Genomic DNA, 19,869 nt, shown 5'->3' with positions numbered 1-19,869 from the left:
TCATTTTAGATGCATCCATTGTTCTCACTGTCATCCTCTGGCAGATGTACCAATATGCACATAGGTTTTTGTGATGATGACAGAGACTGTGTGACTACTGGAGTTAAAATAATATTTGGAAAGGGGACCCAACTACTTGTACAACCAAGTAAGTGAGTGAAATTTTGATTAAATGCTGTCCTGTAAATTTAGCTTTGGGATTAGAAAGGGAAACATGGACAAATGGAACAGTACTTTGGTCTGTCATTAATATTGATCTAATGATGGTGTTACTCTAAAGTCAAACAATCAAAGACTGCATTAATTGCAGTTCTGTAATACGTTTAGAATGTATTGAATAGTAAAGTTATTGTTCAAGATGTCTTTAAAAATGCCATTTAATTATAAAGGCAAACACTCTCCTCATAGTCAAAGTCGCTGTTGTTGATCCCAGACCCTCATGCTTGATCTCTGGAGTATTTGGCAGCTCTTATCGTACTGTGTGAATACACAGGGCCTTAACAAGATTGTTTTTGGGGAAGGCACCAGACTAACCATTGAATATAGTAAGTCCTTGATTATTTGTCCAGTTTTGCTTTACATACCATGTGTTGAAAACTGACTTCCTCTAGTCTTGTACATATTTATTTAGGAATTTAATTAGAATGTTTCCTCATAACTGAGGTTACCATAACTTTATATGGGAGATCATTGCAATAAATTACAGAGAGTATAAGTGAAGAATGCTGATTTTATAGGAACTGGAACAGATTTTGGGAGAGGTTTGACTTTTGGACTATTGGAAGAACTTAGATGGAAATGATGTGGGAAAAAAACAGTTAATGGGAGATGTACAGTAGAGTTATTGTATCATGTTACACTTGGTTCTTACAAGTTTTTGGCAGTGGAACCACACTACTCATTGGTCCAGGGGGCCCCTGTGTGCCATTACCCAATTCCACTGACCTCTGCAGTAAATAGTTTGTTCGAGATGCTAACCAACCTAAATTCAATATCACTGTCTTGGTTGTTAGTTTGGTTACAGACATAGGGTGTTGTTATGAACTAGTAGAAGCATGTATGTCATCATGTTGATGCTATTTATTTCAATGTATCTGTGAAGACATCAGTAACACAGACAGCAGTACAGCTTAATTGGTTAATTGGTTAAAAATAATGAATTAATCAGTCAGGTAATGAACAATGGCAATAATTCAGCAACTAAAATTCAGCTAATTCAGAGTGGCATGAAATTAACTGGACCGGCATATTATAACAATAAATGTTGAATGAATGGAATGGAAACTACTAAAAAAAAAATATTGCAAGTACATTAATTACAAACATTATTTTGGACTGTCTTAGATTTAAAGCACAAGGCAATTAGTGTCAGCTGTGCTCAAGTTACTTTATTAGGCATCTCAGGAGGCTGCTATCATTTTTGCTGAGGGTATATTTACTGTGTGAATACTGGGAACTTGGGAAAACTTGTGTTTGGCCATGGGACCCGTGTAACAGTACAATCAGGTAAGATATTCATATATTATGTGTATTCATATGTACTGTATATGATTGAAATAATGGTAAAGGGCAGAATTAGTAGAAATACAAACTTTGAAGATGATGTGACTTGATGTAACTTGGATTTCCCTATTTACATTTCTTAGAAAAATATTTCCAAGGCAGTAAATTAGCTGTACTTGATTGTTACCTACAGTATCTGTGGTCTGTACTAAATTACAATCCTAATTTTACTTATTGAGTCATAAATATTAATCCTTAACAATATGTGTAATTTTAGATGGGTTCAATATTCTCACTGTTTCTTTACACAAATGTGTGTATAATGGTCATGTGTCAGTTATAAACACTGATCTGCATGCTTGTGTCATCCTCACAGAAATTTGATTTGGACAAACTTGATGCAGAAACTGAACATATAGGAATGATAACATATTATTCCTATATGTTCCGTTTCTGCATCAAGTTTGTTCAAATAACTTATTAAGTGAAACTTAAGTGGGGGGAAAAAAAAACTTAATAAAAATTTCCATTTGAAGTAGGCCAAATGTCCATGTACAAATTGAAGACATTATAGCTTTTTAATGTTGTAATGCTTATGCCTGAATGAATGCTTTATTATATTTAAGTAAAATGGATGAAAATCAAATTCCAGAATTATGTAAAATTGTATGCCCATCAGAAAAATAGGAAGTGTAATTTGTTTTCATGTCTGTTGGAGATTAGGCTGGGTATTGCTGACCCACATGCATTGCTTGTAGAGTATTTGACAGCTGTTATTATACTGTGTGACTGGATCTGGTGTATATAAGATCATATTTGGTGAAGGCACCCGATTAACCATTGAATCAAGTAAGTAAGTCGATATTCCTTGTGTAATTGTTATATTTAAACATTAGAAATGACCTGTACATGAAAGAAACTTATTATCTTAATTTAGAAAATCTAACTCAGTGATACTGCATATGCTGACTTCACGGAATCTTTGTTAATATTGATGCATTTTAGCAGAAAAAGATACGTCAATTTTGTTCAATTGGCAAACATGTCAAAACAAACCTTAAGACAGCTGTACAAATTTTACAGCTTTCAAACCCACATACATGCATTAAATACTGTAGCTATTTTTGTACATTAGCTATTGCATTTACATTATCAAGTATGATAACTACCTATAGCTAGGTAGATAGCTGATTGCCAGCTAGTTAGTTAATGTTAATTTAGCAAATCGATTGTTAGGATGTTAGCTAATTGGCAGAGTAAACCTGCATGAAAAGCTGTTTTTTTTTCTGACTAAATGGACCTAATTGATCTAATAGACCTTATTTCTAGCTTTTGCTTGTTTTTGCAGCTAATGCATGTTTTGCTATTTCAATTAACCACATCAAGCTAAATATAAATCGACAAACCTTATGGGTTGGCAGGTACGTGTAATTGACATGTGCAATTCACACTGAAATGTATTCAACTTTCAAAAACAGTTTTGACTGTTGTAAATGTACCAATCATGGATCCACTGCAGATGATCACAAATTTAAAAAAGTATTGCAGTGTTTTGATGCATTCAGAAGTATAAACAGACAACATTAGTATTATGGCCTTGTTTAATTTGCAATCATTTAACAAATCTGAGAGGGTTTTTGCTGAGCGTGTGTTTACTGTGTGAATACTGGAGGTGCTGGAAAACTGGTGTTTGGTTATGGGACCCTTGTAACAGTGGAACAAAGTAAGATTGTTTTTTGTTTGTTTTTCAACAGCACATTGGTGATTGAGTTTAATAAATGATGCATTATGGATCTGTAATACACAGATACTATTCAATGTGGACTATCCTGATTTGAGTAGGTGGCCAGAGTAAACCATACCTTGACTGCAAATGCTGTGTTGACTAATTAACTCATTAGTTAACCTGGAATGCAGGTAGGGTCATCTGTTTAAAATAAATTTAAAAAAAAACAGAAAAAAACAATCCTTCTAAGAAATGATCTAATGATCAAATAGCATCAATTTGTAGATCAATTAAAGACTTTGCCAGAAGAAGGACATTGTTTTTAGACACAGCATACAGGAAAGCTGCTTTTACTGATTTTTGATCATATTTATACAACCTCAAGATCTTATTAGTTTGGTAAAATATAGAAAGCAAAATAAGTGTATACTTCACTTGTATATCTGACCATTTGAGGTTGTTTTTGGACTCTTTAATAACAAACATAACCATATTTTGTTAGAATTTGGATTCAATTTCACATATATTAGTGGTGTCATGTACCCTGGTGCAATTTTCAGTTGAGTTTTACATTAAGTCAGTGACAGTCAGTGGAGAAGGTCATCTATGCCGAGTGATCCTGTAGTGATGTTTATGAGCCAACAGTTCACACTGTGTGAATGGTTATAATGATAAAATGGAGTTTGGAACTGGAACCAGGCTTGTTGTAGAACCATGTAAGTCAGTATTGATTCATCATATCCTTATAAAATATCTTCAATATTTGTGTTGTGTCAGTATTAATTTTCAGATGTAAGGACAATCAGACCATTATCAGAAGTGATTAGAAGTAATTCCAGAATTCCAGAAGAAAGTTTGCATAGGCACTTTATATCAGTGAACCATACATTTAAACACACATTCTGGAGTAATCTAGTAATGCAGAACATCCTTTCATGTTACATATAGTTAGCTTGGTTTGATCTGTACATATCGTGTTATAACAATTAGCACTGTATTCTTAAAAGATGAAAAAATCACTAATATGAAGTGCATTTAGATTAAAATGTAAACATTAAGCACGGTAAGGTTGTAGGTCTTTATAAAATCACAATAAGTTGAGTAGTATATCAGCATTAATCCCTTCAGTTTTTGATTCTCTGTATAATACTGTGTGAATGCTAATAACTACAAGCTAATCTTTGGGTCTGGAACAGTTCTACGGGTTCAACCAGGTAAGTTATGATTATGCATAAATCTCTCTTTCAAAGCAAAACAAATTGTGTTTTTTTGATTTAAAAGAATTGTACTACGTATATTTTTGCCTGTTGCTCCATAAATGACCTGAAATCAACAATTGATCAGGTTCTTGTGATTATTAGATTTTATGTTGAGTACTTTAATGTGATGCTTGAGACTCAGAGATAAATGATATACAATCCTGAGACCTTACTGTACTGAATATGATAAGCCAATGATGATGGAATAATATGGGAAAGACTAGTTGTCTAGTCTAATCTAGTCTGCATAGTCAGGGTTATTACAATGCTATTGAACGGTTGGATTTTTCATGTCTGCATATTCATGAAAGACAATGAAAATGATCATTGAAACTGAATGACTGACATGGATCATTTATTGTTGAGTCTGGGTCAGCTTATATCCATATGACTGCATTGATACTTATCTTATATAATTGTCAAATTAGGATCGGTGAGTTTGACAGTATGTCCAGCATTGGAGTTAGTTTGAATCGTTGGTCATATTCTACTATAACCATAACCACATCATGGCCGCAGCAGTGTTTGCTGATACTTGCGAATGCGATTGAATTGAGATTTCAGTTCGATTTACTGAGAGATCCACTGGAGACGGTAGTGAAAATCACCAGTCTAGACAGACCGAATGGCCTGGTCTAATTGTTAAACCCTATTTTGTCATAATAAAACACAGCGAGTGAGGTAGAGGCAGTGAGGCAGTGAGGATTCATTCATAGGGGTTCAGAGCTCTTTGTTTTAGTAACACACTCAATCACTGTGTGAATGGTTACAACAAGATCATATTTGGATCTGGAACAGAAGTAACTATCCATGCAAGTAAGTACAACTGTGCACGGTCAAAATGCAATCGTCATTCTATAACTCAACGGTTGCCTGTGAGGGTTTGTTTGAAAACATTGATTTACATGCTTCTTAAACAACGCTTGATTGGCCAATGATGGTGAAAGCATTCTCTCAGATGCATGATTCAGTTAAGGACAAATATATATGCAATATAGTTCAGTTCAAATTTTTCATTGGTTTAGTCTTAAAAAATAGTGTCATATTCATTAATTTGCAATGGAAAGAATGCTTTAGTAAGAAATAAAAATTAGGGACCATGACAGTAGTCAGGTGCCCCTTGAAAAAGAGATATTAATCTCAATGGGGCTTCCTGGTAAATAAAATAAATGTAGTTTTAAATTCATCCTTTAAATCCTGTCCAGGAAGGACTATACATATTACTTTAGAGTTAACAGTACTCTATCAGAATTGATTTTGAACTAAACATATGCAGATCTTTCAACATTCTGTATGTTTTATGTCTATGTTGCCATGACTTGTTTTTGTTATGAAAGAACAGGCTGTGTGAAGGATAATATAAGGATTTTATTTGGATCAGGGACACAACTCTATGTACAGCCAAGTAAGTAAAGTTAAAAGCATAAAACAGAAAGAGAAGAATGTATTGTAAATTCATAATTGTCCATTTTAGACAATATCAGGATTGGCATGTAACATTATGATGGTATATAATATTACTATTTATATTGCTAATTGTCCATATTTCTGACAAATACAGATGTTTGTTCCAGTCTGACATTTATATAATAAGTGGCATTAATAAGAAACAAATTGTTAGTGGATTTTAATATCACATTTAGAATGGAGGTAGTAATAATACTTAATTTGCCCACTCAGTATTTTCTGTGTTACCAATGGACTGATATTATTTAGTATTGGAGTGAAATGGTGTAGATGGACGGGTGGCTTAGTTCAGTCCTGTTTCTGACCACTTGTTCCAACTGAACTAAAGCCTCAGGTCCTTTTCGCCACATAGTTGGTAATATGGGACAAATTGGGCCATATCCTAACCGAAATAGGAGCAGTAGTTGCATATTTCCTATAACAATGAGACTTCAAAAGCATGTCCCTCTAATGTTAGTGATTTAAAAGTCTGTTGAAAAGACCACTGATTTTTGTTGTGGCAGGATAGACTGTGTGTATAACAATGTCAGGATTATATTTGGATCAGGGACACAGCTCTATGTGCTGCCAAGTAAGTACGCGCTATTGATCATATTTTGTTTGAAACAGAAAATATATAAGATGATGGTAATGCAAATATATATGTATTTTTTTAAGTTTGATGGTTGCAGTTACGAATATCAATATTAATCAATTTTATTTTAGAATTTTGACATGACCATTTAATAACATCAAAATGAACATTAAAATGATACTCCAGTACTCTACTCAAAAAAGAATAACCCATAAACCTTTTTTTTCTTTTTTATTCCAGAAATATGTGGAAAGGGCTTTGTGTCAGTTTTTAAGACTTACTGTAAATGCATGGCTGTGTCATTCTTACACAGACATTTTATTTAGCTGAACATAAGGATATAATCCAAAGTTCCACTTAATAGAAAATGACAAGTTCAGTTTTATTGAAAATCACATTTGAAATCAGTCCAATGGCCATTTACTGTTTGAAGACATTACAGCTTTTTCATGTTGTTATGCTAATGGAATTCTATATCATATTTAAGAAAGATGGGTGATGATGAAATAATGTTGAATGTAAAATTGTATTTCCATCAGTAAAATGGAGAGTAAGAGTTTGTTTTCATGATTATTGGTGAGTACTAGGCCTAGGATCATTGACTCATGTGTTTGGATTGTAGAGTATTTGACAGCTCTCATTATACTGTGTGACTACATCTGGTTCATATAAGCTCATTTTGGTGAAGGCACCAGATTAATCATTGAATCAAGTAAGTGATGGAAATTCCTCGTAAAACAAAATGTTCTATATCGACACTGTAAATTACCTGGGGCCTTTCCAAAAATAAAGATTACTGAGGGAGGTGGATAAATAAAACCCATACCTCAACCAAATCTAGAACATGGACTGAAGTAAAAAGAGCTAACTCAGTAATTCTGCTTTGTGGAAAAAGCTCCTGTATGTGTGATAATCTCATAAATTGCATTTAGAAAATCTAAATCAGTGATATACTGACTTCATGGAGACTTTGGTAAATGTATAGCTTTAAATTCCACATAAATGCATCAAAAACTGTAGCTATTTTAGCACTATAGTTATTGCATTTACATTAGCTACTATGCTGGTGGAGACTATGCTGATTTGTACTGATTAAGTAGTCAAGAATGAACCATGTTGAATGGTGTATCTCATTAAGCACACGTACGTGTGGACAGTGTTGATTAGATAATATGCTTTGACTGAATACACTGTGTGGACTAATCAACCTGTTAGTTAAGCTTGGGTCATCTGTTAAAAAAAAAAAAACTGACCTCAGCTGTGGCCGATCATGTTGTGACAAACGATTAATACAGTTTTGTGAATGTATTTGCTAGCCTTAGTCTGTAACTCAAAGTCATGGATGACCATATGAGATTGCTGCTTAGTACCAAGCATGAACATATTTTGTGGGAATTCGAATTCGGTTTCGGATACATCAGTAGCGTCAAGTACGCTGGTGCAATCTTTAGTTGTATTAAGGTTTTATATTAAGCCAGTGACAAATGGAGGAGATTGTATATGCAGAATGATAATATGATGTTTATGAACCAAGAGTTCACACTGTGTGAATGATTATGGTCAGAAGGTGGAGTTTGGAACTGGAACAAAGCTCTTTGTGGAACCAAGTCAGTATTGGTTTATCATATCTTTATAATATAGCTTCAATAATATGAGTCAATATAGTATTAATTTTCAGATGTAACTATTTACAGGATAATAAAAAGAAGTATTAGACTCTGGAACAAAATTACCCATATGTGTTTGAGTGATTCCAGAATATCTATGTCATCTGAATATTAAATCACGATTTTAATCATGAATCCTGGAGTATTTTGAACCAGTCCCTTTTATTGTGCCATTATGCTCACATAAAATGTATGTGAACATAGAATATGTTGAACATCCTTTGTATTTAACATCATACAATTTGTTTGGTTGGATCTGCTTATATCTTGGAATTATAAATATGTATTCTTGAAATAGTAATTTGTTACTAATATGAAGTACACTTTGATTATAGTGTAAACATTAAGCACCGTAAGGTTGTAGGTCTTTGTAAAGTTACAATAAGTTGACTATTAAATCAGCATTGATCCCTTCAGTTTTTGATTCTCTGTATAATACTGTGTGTATGCTAATAACAACAAGCTAACCTTTGGGTCTGGAACAGCTCTATGGGTTCAACCAGGTAAGTTATGATCATGAGTTTACTGTCCCATACAATTTTTGTGTGAGAATAAGTGGTAGGTGATCAGCTGGTCAGTTCTGAAGATGTCTTTTTGACGTTAGTACTCAGTGGAACCCCAGGATTCATTCATTGGGGTTCAGAGCTGTTTGTTTTAGTAACACACTCAATCACTGTGTGAATGATTACAACAAGATAATATTTGGATATGGAACAGAAGTAATTATTCTTGCAAGTGAGTACCACTGGGAACAGTATACATTATTTTTTAAAATTTATTTAAGAACATTGTTCCTTCAATAGCTCAACAGTTGCCCGTGATGGTTTCTTTGAAAATTTAGTTTTACATGCTTCTTAAACTACACTTGATTGACCAATGAAAGCGAAAGCATTCATAGTTCAGAATGCATGGAAAAGTTTAGCTTAGTATTTTAAAATTAAAATTGCACTTAGTGCCATATTTATTGCTTTTCAGAAGAATGCTTTAGTAAAAATAAAAATTAGGGACCATGTCAACAGACGATAAACATTTCAGTGTTAAATCAATTCTGTTCTGAGTCCTAGAAGGACCATACGTGTTCTTTTAGAGTTAAGAACAGAACATAAAATCGATAAGTTGAAAAAACAAGGCTATATTTCACAAGATTATTTGAATCAGGGATGCAGCTCTATGAGCTGCCTAGTGAGTATAAGCTAATGGCCAGAAGAAATTTGAAATTAAAATCTCTACAACATCGTGATATTATTCAGTATATTCATGTTTCATGGTTACAGATAGCTAAAACGGTATTATATAAATGATTTACTTTTTTATATAACCTGTAAAAATACAAATTCAAATGACAGAAATTGTAAATGAAAGATAGATAAAAAAAACACATAGCTGTAATCATGTGTCATCAAACATGACTGAGTTTTTGTTAAAGGCCTGATGTCTGTGTGAATAGCAACTTCAACAAATTCACATTTGGACATGGGATTTCACTTGTGGTGCAGGCCAGTAAGTAAGTTTTAAAAATTTTAGGAGCTGCGTAACATACAATTGTGGTCATTTCAGTTTGAAAGAATCAAATTGCAAGTCACTTTCCAAAAAGACTTCTCTACTGGTTTATTTTATGACAGATCAATTGAACTCACTCCATCAACAGCTATTTGGGATATTTTAATATGATCAAGATCTTTACCTACTCAAAAATGGCTCTGTGTAACTGAAGACACATGTTACAATATATCTAAAAATATACTTGAAAAATGACTTGGGCCCAACAGTTATGTATCTTGTATAAATTTTGTCTGTAAAATCATATATGTCCAGTGCATGAAATATACTTGTGTGCTGACAAGGCCACTCGTTTTTGTTATGGTAGTGCAGACTGTGTGAATAATAATATCAAGATTATATTTGGATCAGGAACACAACTATATGTGATGCCCAGTAAGTATATTGAAATTGTGGCAAACGGTGTTCAATGTAAATATTTACAATTCGTAAACAAGTATGTAAGTATGAAACAGACATTTAACTCAAAATACGTTTCACCAGAGCTACCTAAAGTGACACATTAAATATGTGTAAAGACTTATTATTGTTGTATTCCTAATGGCAGAATACATAAAGTATGCTGGTTAAGTTTTGCGGGAACTCACTAATGGTAATACACGTTGGATTCGGCTTCAAGAATTGAAGTGTGGAACCTGACCCTTGGGTTAAAAATGTGCAGTATGAACTTTTGGAAATATTCATTAAGATTTGAATGTTAGGTGAATGACTACAAGATCATATTTGGATCTGGAATAACAGTTGCTATCCTGCCAGGTGGAGATGGACAGAAAGCAATTTAGGAAGCAATTCAGCTGAAATTAAATTTGTCACCTAATTTTTTAATAATCACAAACCATCCCCTTCCCAAACTGGAAAGTTATTAAAGGAAACAACTGGTACATGAGGCTATTTTGCGACAGTAGGTATTTGTCAGAGTTCTTATGTCTGTGTGAGTAGAAACAATGATAAGCTCCTTTTTGGACATGGAACTTTACTTGTGCTGGAGGCAAGTAAGTAACTCAAATTACCATGAATCATTATTATAACATCCTGCTATATTTGCAGCAATATTACAAAAACAGTTGTGACTATTTAGAGGCTATACAAGAACATGATTTGAAAGCTACTGTCTGGAAAATCCATGAATTGTCTTTTTTATGTTCAAAAAATGATAGGATTGATAGGATCAAATTAGTATTAAATCATCTACATAAATAGAAAAAGTGTGCTTTTGGATATGATATGAATGTGGGGAAAATGCTAAATTCAGACTTAATAGGAAATGGCTTGAATTCATGAATTGGTTGACTTAACCCATCATTTAATGCAATTTATGTTATTTAAGTTTGAACCAAATTGGGTTTACAGTGCTCCTCTGTATGTTTCTGCAGAAACACCAATATAACATGATAGCTGATATTTATTAAATTTAAATTTGTCATTCAGTGTAATAAAAACTGGCTTGAGGGTGAAGTTACTTCATTCGATTGTGTAATCAAATCCCTTTGAAAATGATCCAAAGATTAATGACTGGTTTGTGATAATGTTACTATATAGTAATGCATTCAATATTTGCCAAAGGCTCAATGGCTGTGTGAACAAGAACAATGAGAAGTTAAGTTTTGGAGATGGAACATTGTTCATAGTGCAAGCTAGTAAGTAATGTTTTGTGCAGCTTTTATATAACATTTAGTGACATATATAGTAGAATAACATCATTAAAAAAAAATTTCATGAGTGTAATTAGAAGGTTACTTTCCATCAAAAATGTTTTCCGTATCAGGTCTCGTTTTATCGTAGTAAATTACAAAGAAATCTGTATATTTTTAAAACATGATGTTCTTATGGGCCTCTAGTTAAACAGATTCACTGTGAAAATGTAAAAGTATGGCACCATCATATTTTCTACCATTCTTGGTCACTTTATGAGAAAAACACGACGATAAATGGCTTAGACACTTGCAAAATATAAAAGGTGAAATCTAAAACTTCTCAGAGAAGTGCCTTGAACTTCCACAGCAACATCTCTAGAATAATATCCAAAAACAATATCTGATTTTTAATCAGATAAGGTTAAGATAAAGTTTTTTTTCATATCAAAATGATAAAGATACATGCATCCTCATTTTAGCTACATAATTGCTTAACTTAAAATTGGGTTGCCAGATGCATTGAATATAATTCAATTCCCAATTCATAATCACAGATGGAAAATGCGTATTTGCTTGGACTTCCAACTGCATTGCTGTTTCCTTTAAAAAAATGTAAAAGCTTGCCTTTTTCAGTGCTGCAAGTCATTAGTGACTTTAATTGTTAAGTCCAAAATTTTATTGATATAGCATGAAATTGGTTGAAACAATTATGTCAGAATTGCACATGAAACTGCTTTTGTCCACATGGAAAAAAACCTTGTATGATAGCCGACTCTTAAGTGTCCATCTATCATATTTTCAAATTGGTCACCCAGGCCAGATTGTGCATTGGGGAAAAAAGTGCTTAACTTGCATGGACATTCAAGTTAAGCACAACTCTCCCAAGCCTGAATTGAGCCCTATTTGAAAATGAAACCCAGAATGAAGTTAACTATGTTGAATGTGAGGTATTTGCTATTGGTCTTTTTGCTGTGTGGATGAACAAAATAATTCCATATTTAAAAAACAAGTACGTTTTTTTGATGTTTTTACAATATTATAAAATGACATTTTTTCATCTACCTATTTTAAATGCATGTAATCAACATTTGCCATTAAATACAGGCCATAGTCTTCAACATTGTTCCAAACTTAGTAAACATTTCTACAGTACCTGGATTACGGATTCAGGAAATATATTGTGCTTTGTATGTGGCTACAGATTTTAAGTCCATGCTTAGTGTTCCTGTACACTAACCCTTCTGCTGGCCTTAATGGTGTTTGCATGCCCCTGTGCTCCAGTAGAATCGGGTTTGCAGAGTCAGCACATGACAAGAGAGGCTGGAAATATCTGTCTCAGCATCTCAATTCAGCCTTGTGAACAGCTGTTCAGAGGGACCCCTGGAACAGTACACCTGACCAGAGCTCTGTCTAAGAAAGCACTTTGTCTATTTGTGTTTCAGGGAATGCATCTTCTCCCAATTACTACAAGCTGAAGGACAAGGACAATTTGGTCAGTGCTTGCCTTGCTACGGATTTCGGCGAGTACAATGCCACAGATGCAGTAGATCCGTTCAACAGAACCAAAACCAATCCCACTAGGATTGATAAGGACCCCTTCGACAAGGTGGTCATTTTGACCAAAGACATCGAAAAGTGCCCTGAAACAAATGGTGAGCCTTTTAAGTTGCAAATCACAACTCAAGTGTGTAAATACCTACAGTATTTTATCACAAATACAAGTGTCATGGTGTAACTTTTTTGTAGAAATGATCAAATCCCATCCTATGTTACCACATCTCATGTTGGAAAACAGTAGGCCTATGCTTTATATATACAAGACATGCTGTGCATATATACGTGGCATGACCGGATGTAACTAGCTAGCTGAAAGTCACTTTATATCACTATTCATTTTTAATCAATATTTAACAAACTGTTGTATGAAAACTGCATTTAGCTAACATTACCGGTATTGTGGAGTGTTACAGCAGCCAGTTAAGTGTGTCATTCACACTAATCCATGTAGCTATGCTACATACATATTTTCAAACTAAATAAAAAAATACTTACCTAGATGTAAGATTAGCTTTTTTTTTCTCCAAATATTTAACGTTAGCTATTGGTTTTTTTAACTGTTATAACTTTTTGCTACAGTTACATTTTGTTTAATTTACTGGGGAATTAAGGATGCAGAAAGATTTTTGATTTCAAACATGACAGTTAAAATGTTTTTGTGAAATGATTTCAAACTGTAATGAGGCAAAGTACCTGGATTACTGTACCTATACACAATTATAATGCATGGCTATCAACCATACAAGATTTAAGTATTTATCCAAACCATGGTATATACTGTATATACATACATACATACATATAATGTTACAAGTTTATAATATTAAGTATAATTTAATGGACCAAAAAATGTACTTTTGGTAAATCATATTATCTTTTTAATTTACAAATGCATCTTTTTTGCCTTCATTAGAGACTGAAACTGACGTGTGTGATTCTGGAGCAGGTGGAATTATTGAAACCGGTAAGTTCAAATATGAAGAACGAAGAATTATTCGCCTACATACTAAAGCCAAAAGCTGATTTTAAGGATTTCAGATTACCTCAAACAGAGTTTTAATTCAATTCAATTAAATTTTATTTGTAAAACACATTTTACAGAGACGCTTAACAAAAACTGGAAATCACATCAATTTGATTTCCCTTTGTTGCGTCCCTAGAAAAATCGACTAACTGGATTCTCACTCAACTTTCCTCCCCTCCCCCCCCCCCCCAAAAAATGCATTTAATACAAAAACTAAAATAATAACACATTTGTGATGTTTTTTTTTTTTTTCCAGATGAAAAAATCAACTTCCTATCTCTGACAATCCTGGGGCTAAGAATCCTATTTCTGAAAAGCATCGTCTTTAACGTCCTGATGACTCTTCGAGCATGGATGAGTTAGGAAAAGGTGAGTCAAGTTAAATGTCCTGTAAAGCAGATTTCATATGTCATACTGTCTCACACATATTGTCATGTGGGAATTATTAGAATGGTAAACGGTGCAATGTTTTATGTTTGCCTCATGAAAGGATATCAGGGTTTAATTGGTGAGGTTTGGAAGTCAAAAGTGGCCAACTATTATTTTTTATCATCAACTTTACACTTATTATTTGACTTGCATTCTTGCTGTCGCAACACAAGCGAGCAATGTAGCTGGAAAAAGATAATATTTTAATTTAGTTTCACTCTGACTTTCAAAAATAAGTGCGTAGGCATGACTGCACTAAAACTAGGGACATTTTTATGCCTGAATTTAATTTGCACATTTCCTTATCATGACGTGAGATGAATTGCAGGTCTATTGCCTTCAACTGCAAATCAAAAGCTGAGGACAATGTTTATTGAATTCAGACCATAGTTCATACAGTACAGCAAAAGCCGATCTATACTCCATCCATAGCAAAGTATCCCTGAAACTTTTCAATTGGCATTTGTCTTAAATTTGTCAATCAATTAAATTCAAGCTAGTTCTCTTCACCAAGCTTGATTTGATATGTTTGATATGTTCAGTTTGCAAATTATATGATTTGAGTGACTGAAATTTGTTCATTTGCCCTCCAGAGTATGGAACGACTGACTTTCGTTGTGGATGGAATAGCGAGAAAGATGCGTCATCGCAAGAAAATGGATCAAATGCAACAAGCTGAAATTTGCTTTAGCTATGCATTGTGCCTTTTGTATAGAATGTTGCCTTACGACATATTTGACGAATGTTTTTTCTTTTAACATACTGATTTTGCTAGTACGTAAATGGGTAAAGAAGTGTACACCAAGATTATATTCATATTTGTAGTTAAACAGAAAAAAAGATAGTGCTTTTAAATATTCTTATATTCTATATATTTTAATTATTGTTACATTTTGTTCCTGTCAATACTTTACTCAATCAATCAATTTTTCTTTCTCTGTAATGATTTCTATCATTTTTATCTTGTGCAAATGAGCTATCTTCTCTGGAATTTTTATGTATTATGTGAAAAAGTGTTTCAATGAAATCTACTCACTCTCTGTAATCAATAGTGATGTTAAATGGGCACACAAATATTGTAAAAGCTTAATAAATACACTTGCAGTTTACTCACATGGGTTACAGTCAAACTTATTTTTATACTTATGTGAACACTTTTGCTGGCACTTGTAAAACCACAGGTGGAGAGACCATAGCAATGTCATTCAATCATAAAATAAATCTTATACAATTGCAGATCACATTTTTAACAAAATAATGTAAAAGTACTGTAGTTGAGTTAGAAATGCAAAAATGTATATTCAGTTATAATCAGAGCCACCTGCAGAAAATTGGTGGGGCAGAGACTTTCCTTTAAACTGATCATTGGTCTCAACCTGTTTTCATTAAATTTCCTTGATTAACAACTGATTAGTCAATTGGCAAGTAACACACAGCTTCTTCGCATTGTGTTAGGGAGATTAAATGATGAAATTAATTTTTTAAATCCATTTTAATCACGAAGTACATTTAAGAAAAAAGATACGCCTCTACGTTAAATACTATGTTAGCTTTCAGCATAACCAGCGATCACAGATCATGCACTTCAAGATTGCACATTGCAGCTCTTTGCCATGAATAGCCTCTGAGTGTGAGTGTAGAGAAGGTAAAGGTCTACATGTAAGATCTTGAGTATTTAGTGCAATAATCACAATTTTGATCATTAAGGAAAATGACTGAAAACAGGTCGAGACCAATAATCAGCTCATGAGGAAATTTTCCATCCTACCCCTTTTCAGCTCACCAATCGCGATTGGCCACCCGTCATGTCCGTAACGCACTACATAAAACCTCAATGATACAGATATTAAAGTTGTATTGATTAGTGTATAGTTTACTGCATACTTTATAGCATAGATGTAGGTTTCATTTCAACTTTGGGGAAGACACACTGCTGGACCACCTAGTCTTACGTGGTCAAATGTTAGGTCTCACAAGCATACTAGCTAGTCTAGGGACAAACTCATAATATTGTGTATGGCGTTTCACACTGACTCCTCCCAAACCTATTTGTATGCTTCATAGCTTCTAGTAATGCCCATGCCAATTCATGCACACTTATTTAAGGGTATGCTTTTAAAGAGCATGATTTAGATGTGCAACAAGCTTTATGAATCAGCCATCAGCCAGCACTACATATTCTTCATGTATATCAGAATGGGCCCCTGGGTAGCTCATACTGGTACACAACTGGCTTCAATATGTTCATGAGTAATGTATTAGTCAATTTCACTGAACAGAACCATTTCTGATTACCAATATTTCACCATCAGCCAATAAACATGACTATTTTAGTTTGTGTTGACACATTAAAAATATAATATACAAGTCCTTCCCAGTATTTTGTTACAATCACCTATATTTGCTAAGTAGCACAATTCTTCATCCAGGAGGGAGAACTAATTAATAAAATTAATGGGATGAGTATATTTTAGGAAGAAACTCATGGCAGGATTTTTTTTCAGACTTTCCACTTTTCTTATACAGCTAAATACATGGATACCAAAATGTACTTCTCAAGTTAAGCTGAAATTCATTAAAATTAAAACTAGAGCATTGATACATTGATCACATTGATTCCTATGGTCTTATCCATGACAGCCCCCAAAAAAACTCAAAGTAAACTGAGGTAAAGTAAGAATGGGATTTGGTTCATACTGTATATCCACTTTTCCCCTGCATCAGCCATTGTCCAAAACAATTTCTCAGGAGGTTATGAGAAAATTGAACATAATAAAACACAATATACAGCAAATATTAATAATAATTCACACATCATGAAAATATGACATCATTTAAACCTATTTTGAAGCCAAGGCATGCTATGTATCAGAGCACACAAACACACACACACACACGCACGCACGCACGCACGCACGCACGCACGCACGCACGCACACACAAAGTACAAAAGAAACATTTTTTGTTGTTTTGGCTCTGTAATGCAGCGTATTGGATGTTCTTGGCCAGGCAAGAACATTACACTTTTTCATGCTGAAAAAGTACTTGGTTGCTTTAGTAGTTTGGGGTCATTGTCCCGAAAGGTGAAGCACTGTCCAATGACTTTTGTGGCATTTAGTTGGATCGGAGCAAATACTGTTCACACAAATACTGTTCACACTGTACACATTCTGTATACTTCAGAATTCATCCTGAAGCTGCTGTCAGCGGTCACATAATCAATGAAGACAAGTAAGCCAGTTCCAGTGGCAGCCATACAAGCCCAAGCCACAACACTACCTGCCCCATGTTTCACAGATAAGGGTGGTGATTTAGATGATGAACAGTTCCCCTCTTATATCACATTTTCCTCTTTCCATCACTTTGGTAGAGGGCAGACTCTAAATGCAAATTACACACCTATAATCAACTAATAACTAATAATCAATCGTAGCTAGACCTTTTGATAGCCTTCTTTCGCATGAACTAATCATGCAAAGACAAGCCGCTGGCCAAGAAACAGCTGAGCAGCCAATTGTCCAATTACTTTGCTAAAATGGGGGGACAATGTATAAAAAGGGCTGTGATTCTTACATGGTTCATCCAATATGGATGAAAATACCCTCAAGTTAAAGCTGACAGTCTCCACTTTAACCTCATATTAAATGCTTTATTTACAGTCCAATGTGCTAGAATACAGAGACAAAACAATAGAAATTGTGTCACTGTCTGAATACTTATGGACTGTTTGGATAATATGGATACGTGTGGGTTTCGGACTGCTGGAGGCTGGTTGAAAGCACATGCACCTGGGCTGCGTTAGCTAATCAGCCCAAGTGCTTACAGGTGTGCTGCACCCTGCAGTTTGGGGCCTAAACCGGGAGCTAACACAGTGAGCGAGTTTATTTATTTGAGTTTCGTTAATTTCAGATTTGTTTCTTTAAATAAGAAGGGGTTCAGTGAACCCCCATTGAAAGGACAGGAGGAGCTGGTCTGCTGGAAAGCAATCCAGCTACAGAGCGAGGAACTGAAATAGCTGTCGCTCTGTTTTACTTTCTTTTGTTTTTGTTATTTTAGTTAGTTTTGCCTGGAGCCTGTGAGGGGGAAGGGTGAAGATTGCGTTTTTTATTTCATGTTTGTGTGGGTGCACTCTCTCTCCATGCGACAGACAACGGTGTTCCCCGGCACTGCCGCATCTCCCACACAGGGATGTCACACTGGTGTGTGACCGTAAGGAATCGACCACAAAAATGGAACACGTGCACGTTGCAGCAGAAATAGAGATTTGTCAGACCAGGCAATGTTTTTCCAATCTTTGGTTATTGTGTGCCCACAGTTACCTCATCTTTCTGTTCTTAACTGACAGGAGTGGAACCCCTCTGTAGTGTCCTGCTACTGTAGCCTAACAGAACTACACACTCACTGCATGTGTTATTGCACTCTGAACTTTGTAGACAGTTGTGCATGAAAATCCCAGGAGGGCAGCAGTTTGCAAGATGCTGGAATCACTACATCTGGCACCATCAATCACTCCATGGCCAAAGTCACTTAGAGCACTTGGATCAGCCATTATAATGTTTGATTGTACAGCAGCTAAACCTCTTCACCATGCCTGCATGCTTTATACAGTGAGATGCAGACACATGATTTGTCGTATGGAGGAACAAGCTATTTGCCTTAAGGAGTAGGTGTACCTAATAAAGTGGTCACTGAATGTATGTATATACAGAGATATACAGTCAGTGCCATAATGTCTGGATCATACTTTTTGTTGATGAGGCTCTGTACTCCACAATTTATTTGTAATAAAGAAAATGCAAATGTTGTTGAAGTGCACAAATTCAGCTTTTATTTAATTATATTTTCATACATTCTGGTTTCATTCTTTAGAAATTACAGCACTTTTTTTATAAATATAGTCCCTGCATTTCAGGGTATCATAATGTTTGGGACAAATGGCTTCACATGTGTTTCTGATTAGTCAGGTGTGTTCAATCACTTCCTTGGTGCTAGTATAAGAGAGCTGTCAGTATTGAGTTTTGATTATAGCCTTTTGATTGCCTTTGGAGTCTGTTATTGGCGTTTATCAATATGAGGACCAGAGTTGTGCCAATGAAAGTCAAATAAGCCATTACGAGCCTGAGAAATAATATAAACAGTCAGAGACATAGGCCAAACCACAGGCTAGACTAACCAAAACCAACTGTTTGGAACCTCATTAAGAAGAGAGAGCCCTGTTGAGCTAAGAAATCACAAGGAGCCTATCATATATAAGATTAGAGCAGGGGTCCTCAATCTTATCCAGAAAGGGCTGGTGTGGGTGCAGGCTTTTGTTCCACCTGGGCAACTGGGTTACACACCTGATTCTACTAATCGAGGTGCTTAGCAAAGATTCCAAGGGGTTGATTAGTAGAATCAGGTGTGTTGCTGCTTGGTTGGAACAAAAGCCGGCACCCACACCAGCCCTTTCTGGATAAGATTGAGGACTCC

At 34.7% G+C, this 19,869-nt stretch overlaps 1 gene segment (V, D, J or C); it reads left to right on the top strand.

Moving 5' to 3' along the window:
* LOC118230334 overlaps nucleotides 1-15,509 on the top strand; it is a 29,115-nt gene extending 13,606 nt beyond the window's left edge. Inside the window, 4 exon segments of the C gene segment in view lie at nucleotides 12,833-13,042; nucleotides 13,861-13,911; nucleotides 14,228-14,340; nucleotides 14,994-15,509. Coding sequence covers nucleotides 12,833-13,042; nucleotides 13,861-13,911; nucleotides 14,228-14,334 — 368 coding nt within the window.
* The last annotated feature ends 4,360 nt before the right edge of the window (nucleotides 15,510-19,869 follow it).

The sequence above is a fragment of the Anguilla anguilla genome, chromosome 6 (assembly GCF_013347855.1).
Source record: "Anguilla anguilla isolate fAngAng1 chromosome 6, fAngAng1.pri, whole genome shotgun sequence".
NCBI classification, from domain to species: Eukaryota; Metazoa; Chordata; class Actinopteri; order Anguilliformes; family Anguillidae; genus Anguilla; species Anguilla anguilla.
The sequence above is the reverse complement of the archived record's forward strand: the minus strand, read 5'-3'. Positions and strand labels throughout refer to the sequence as shown.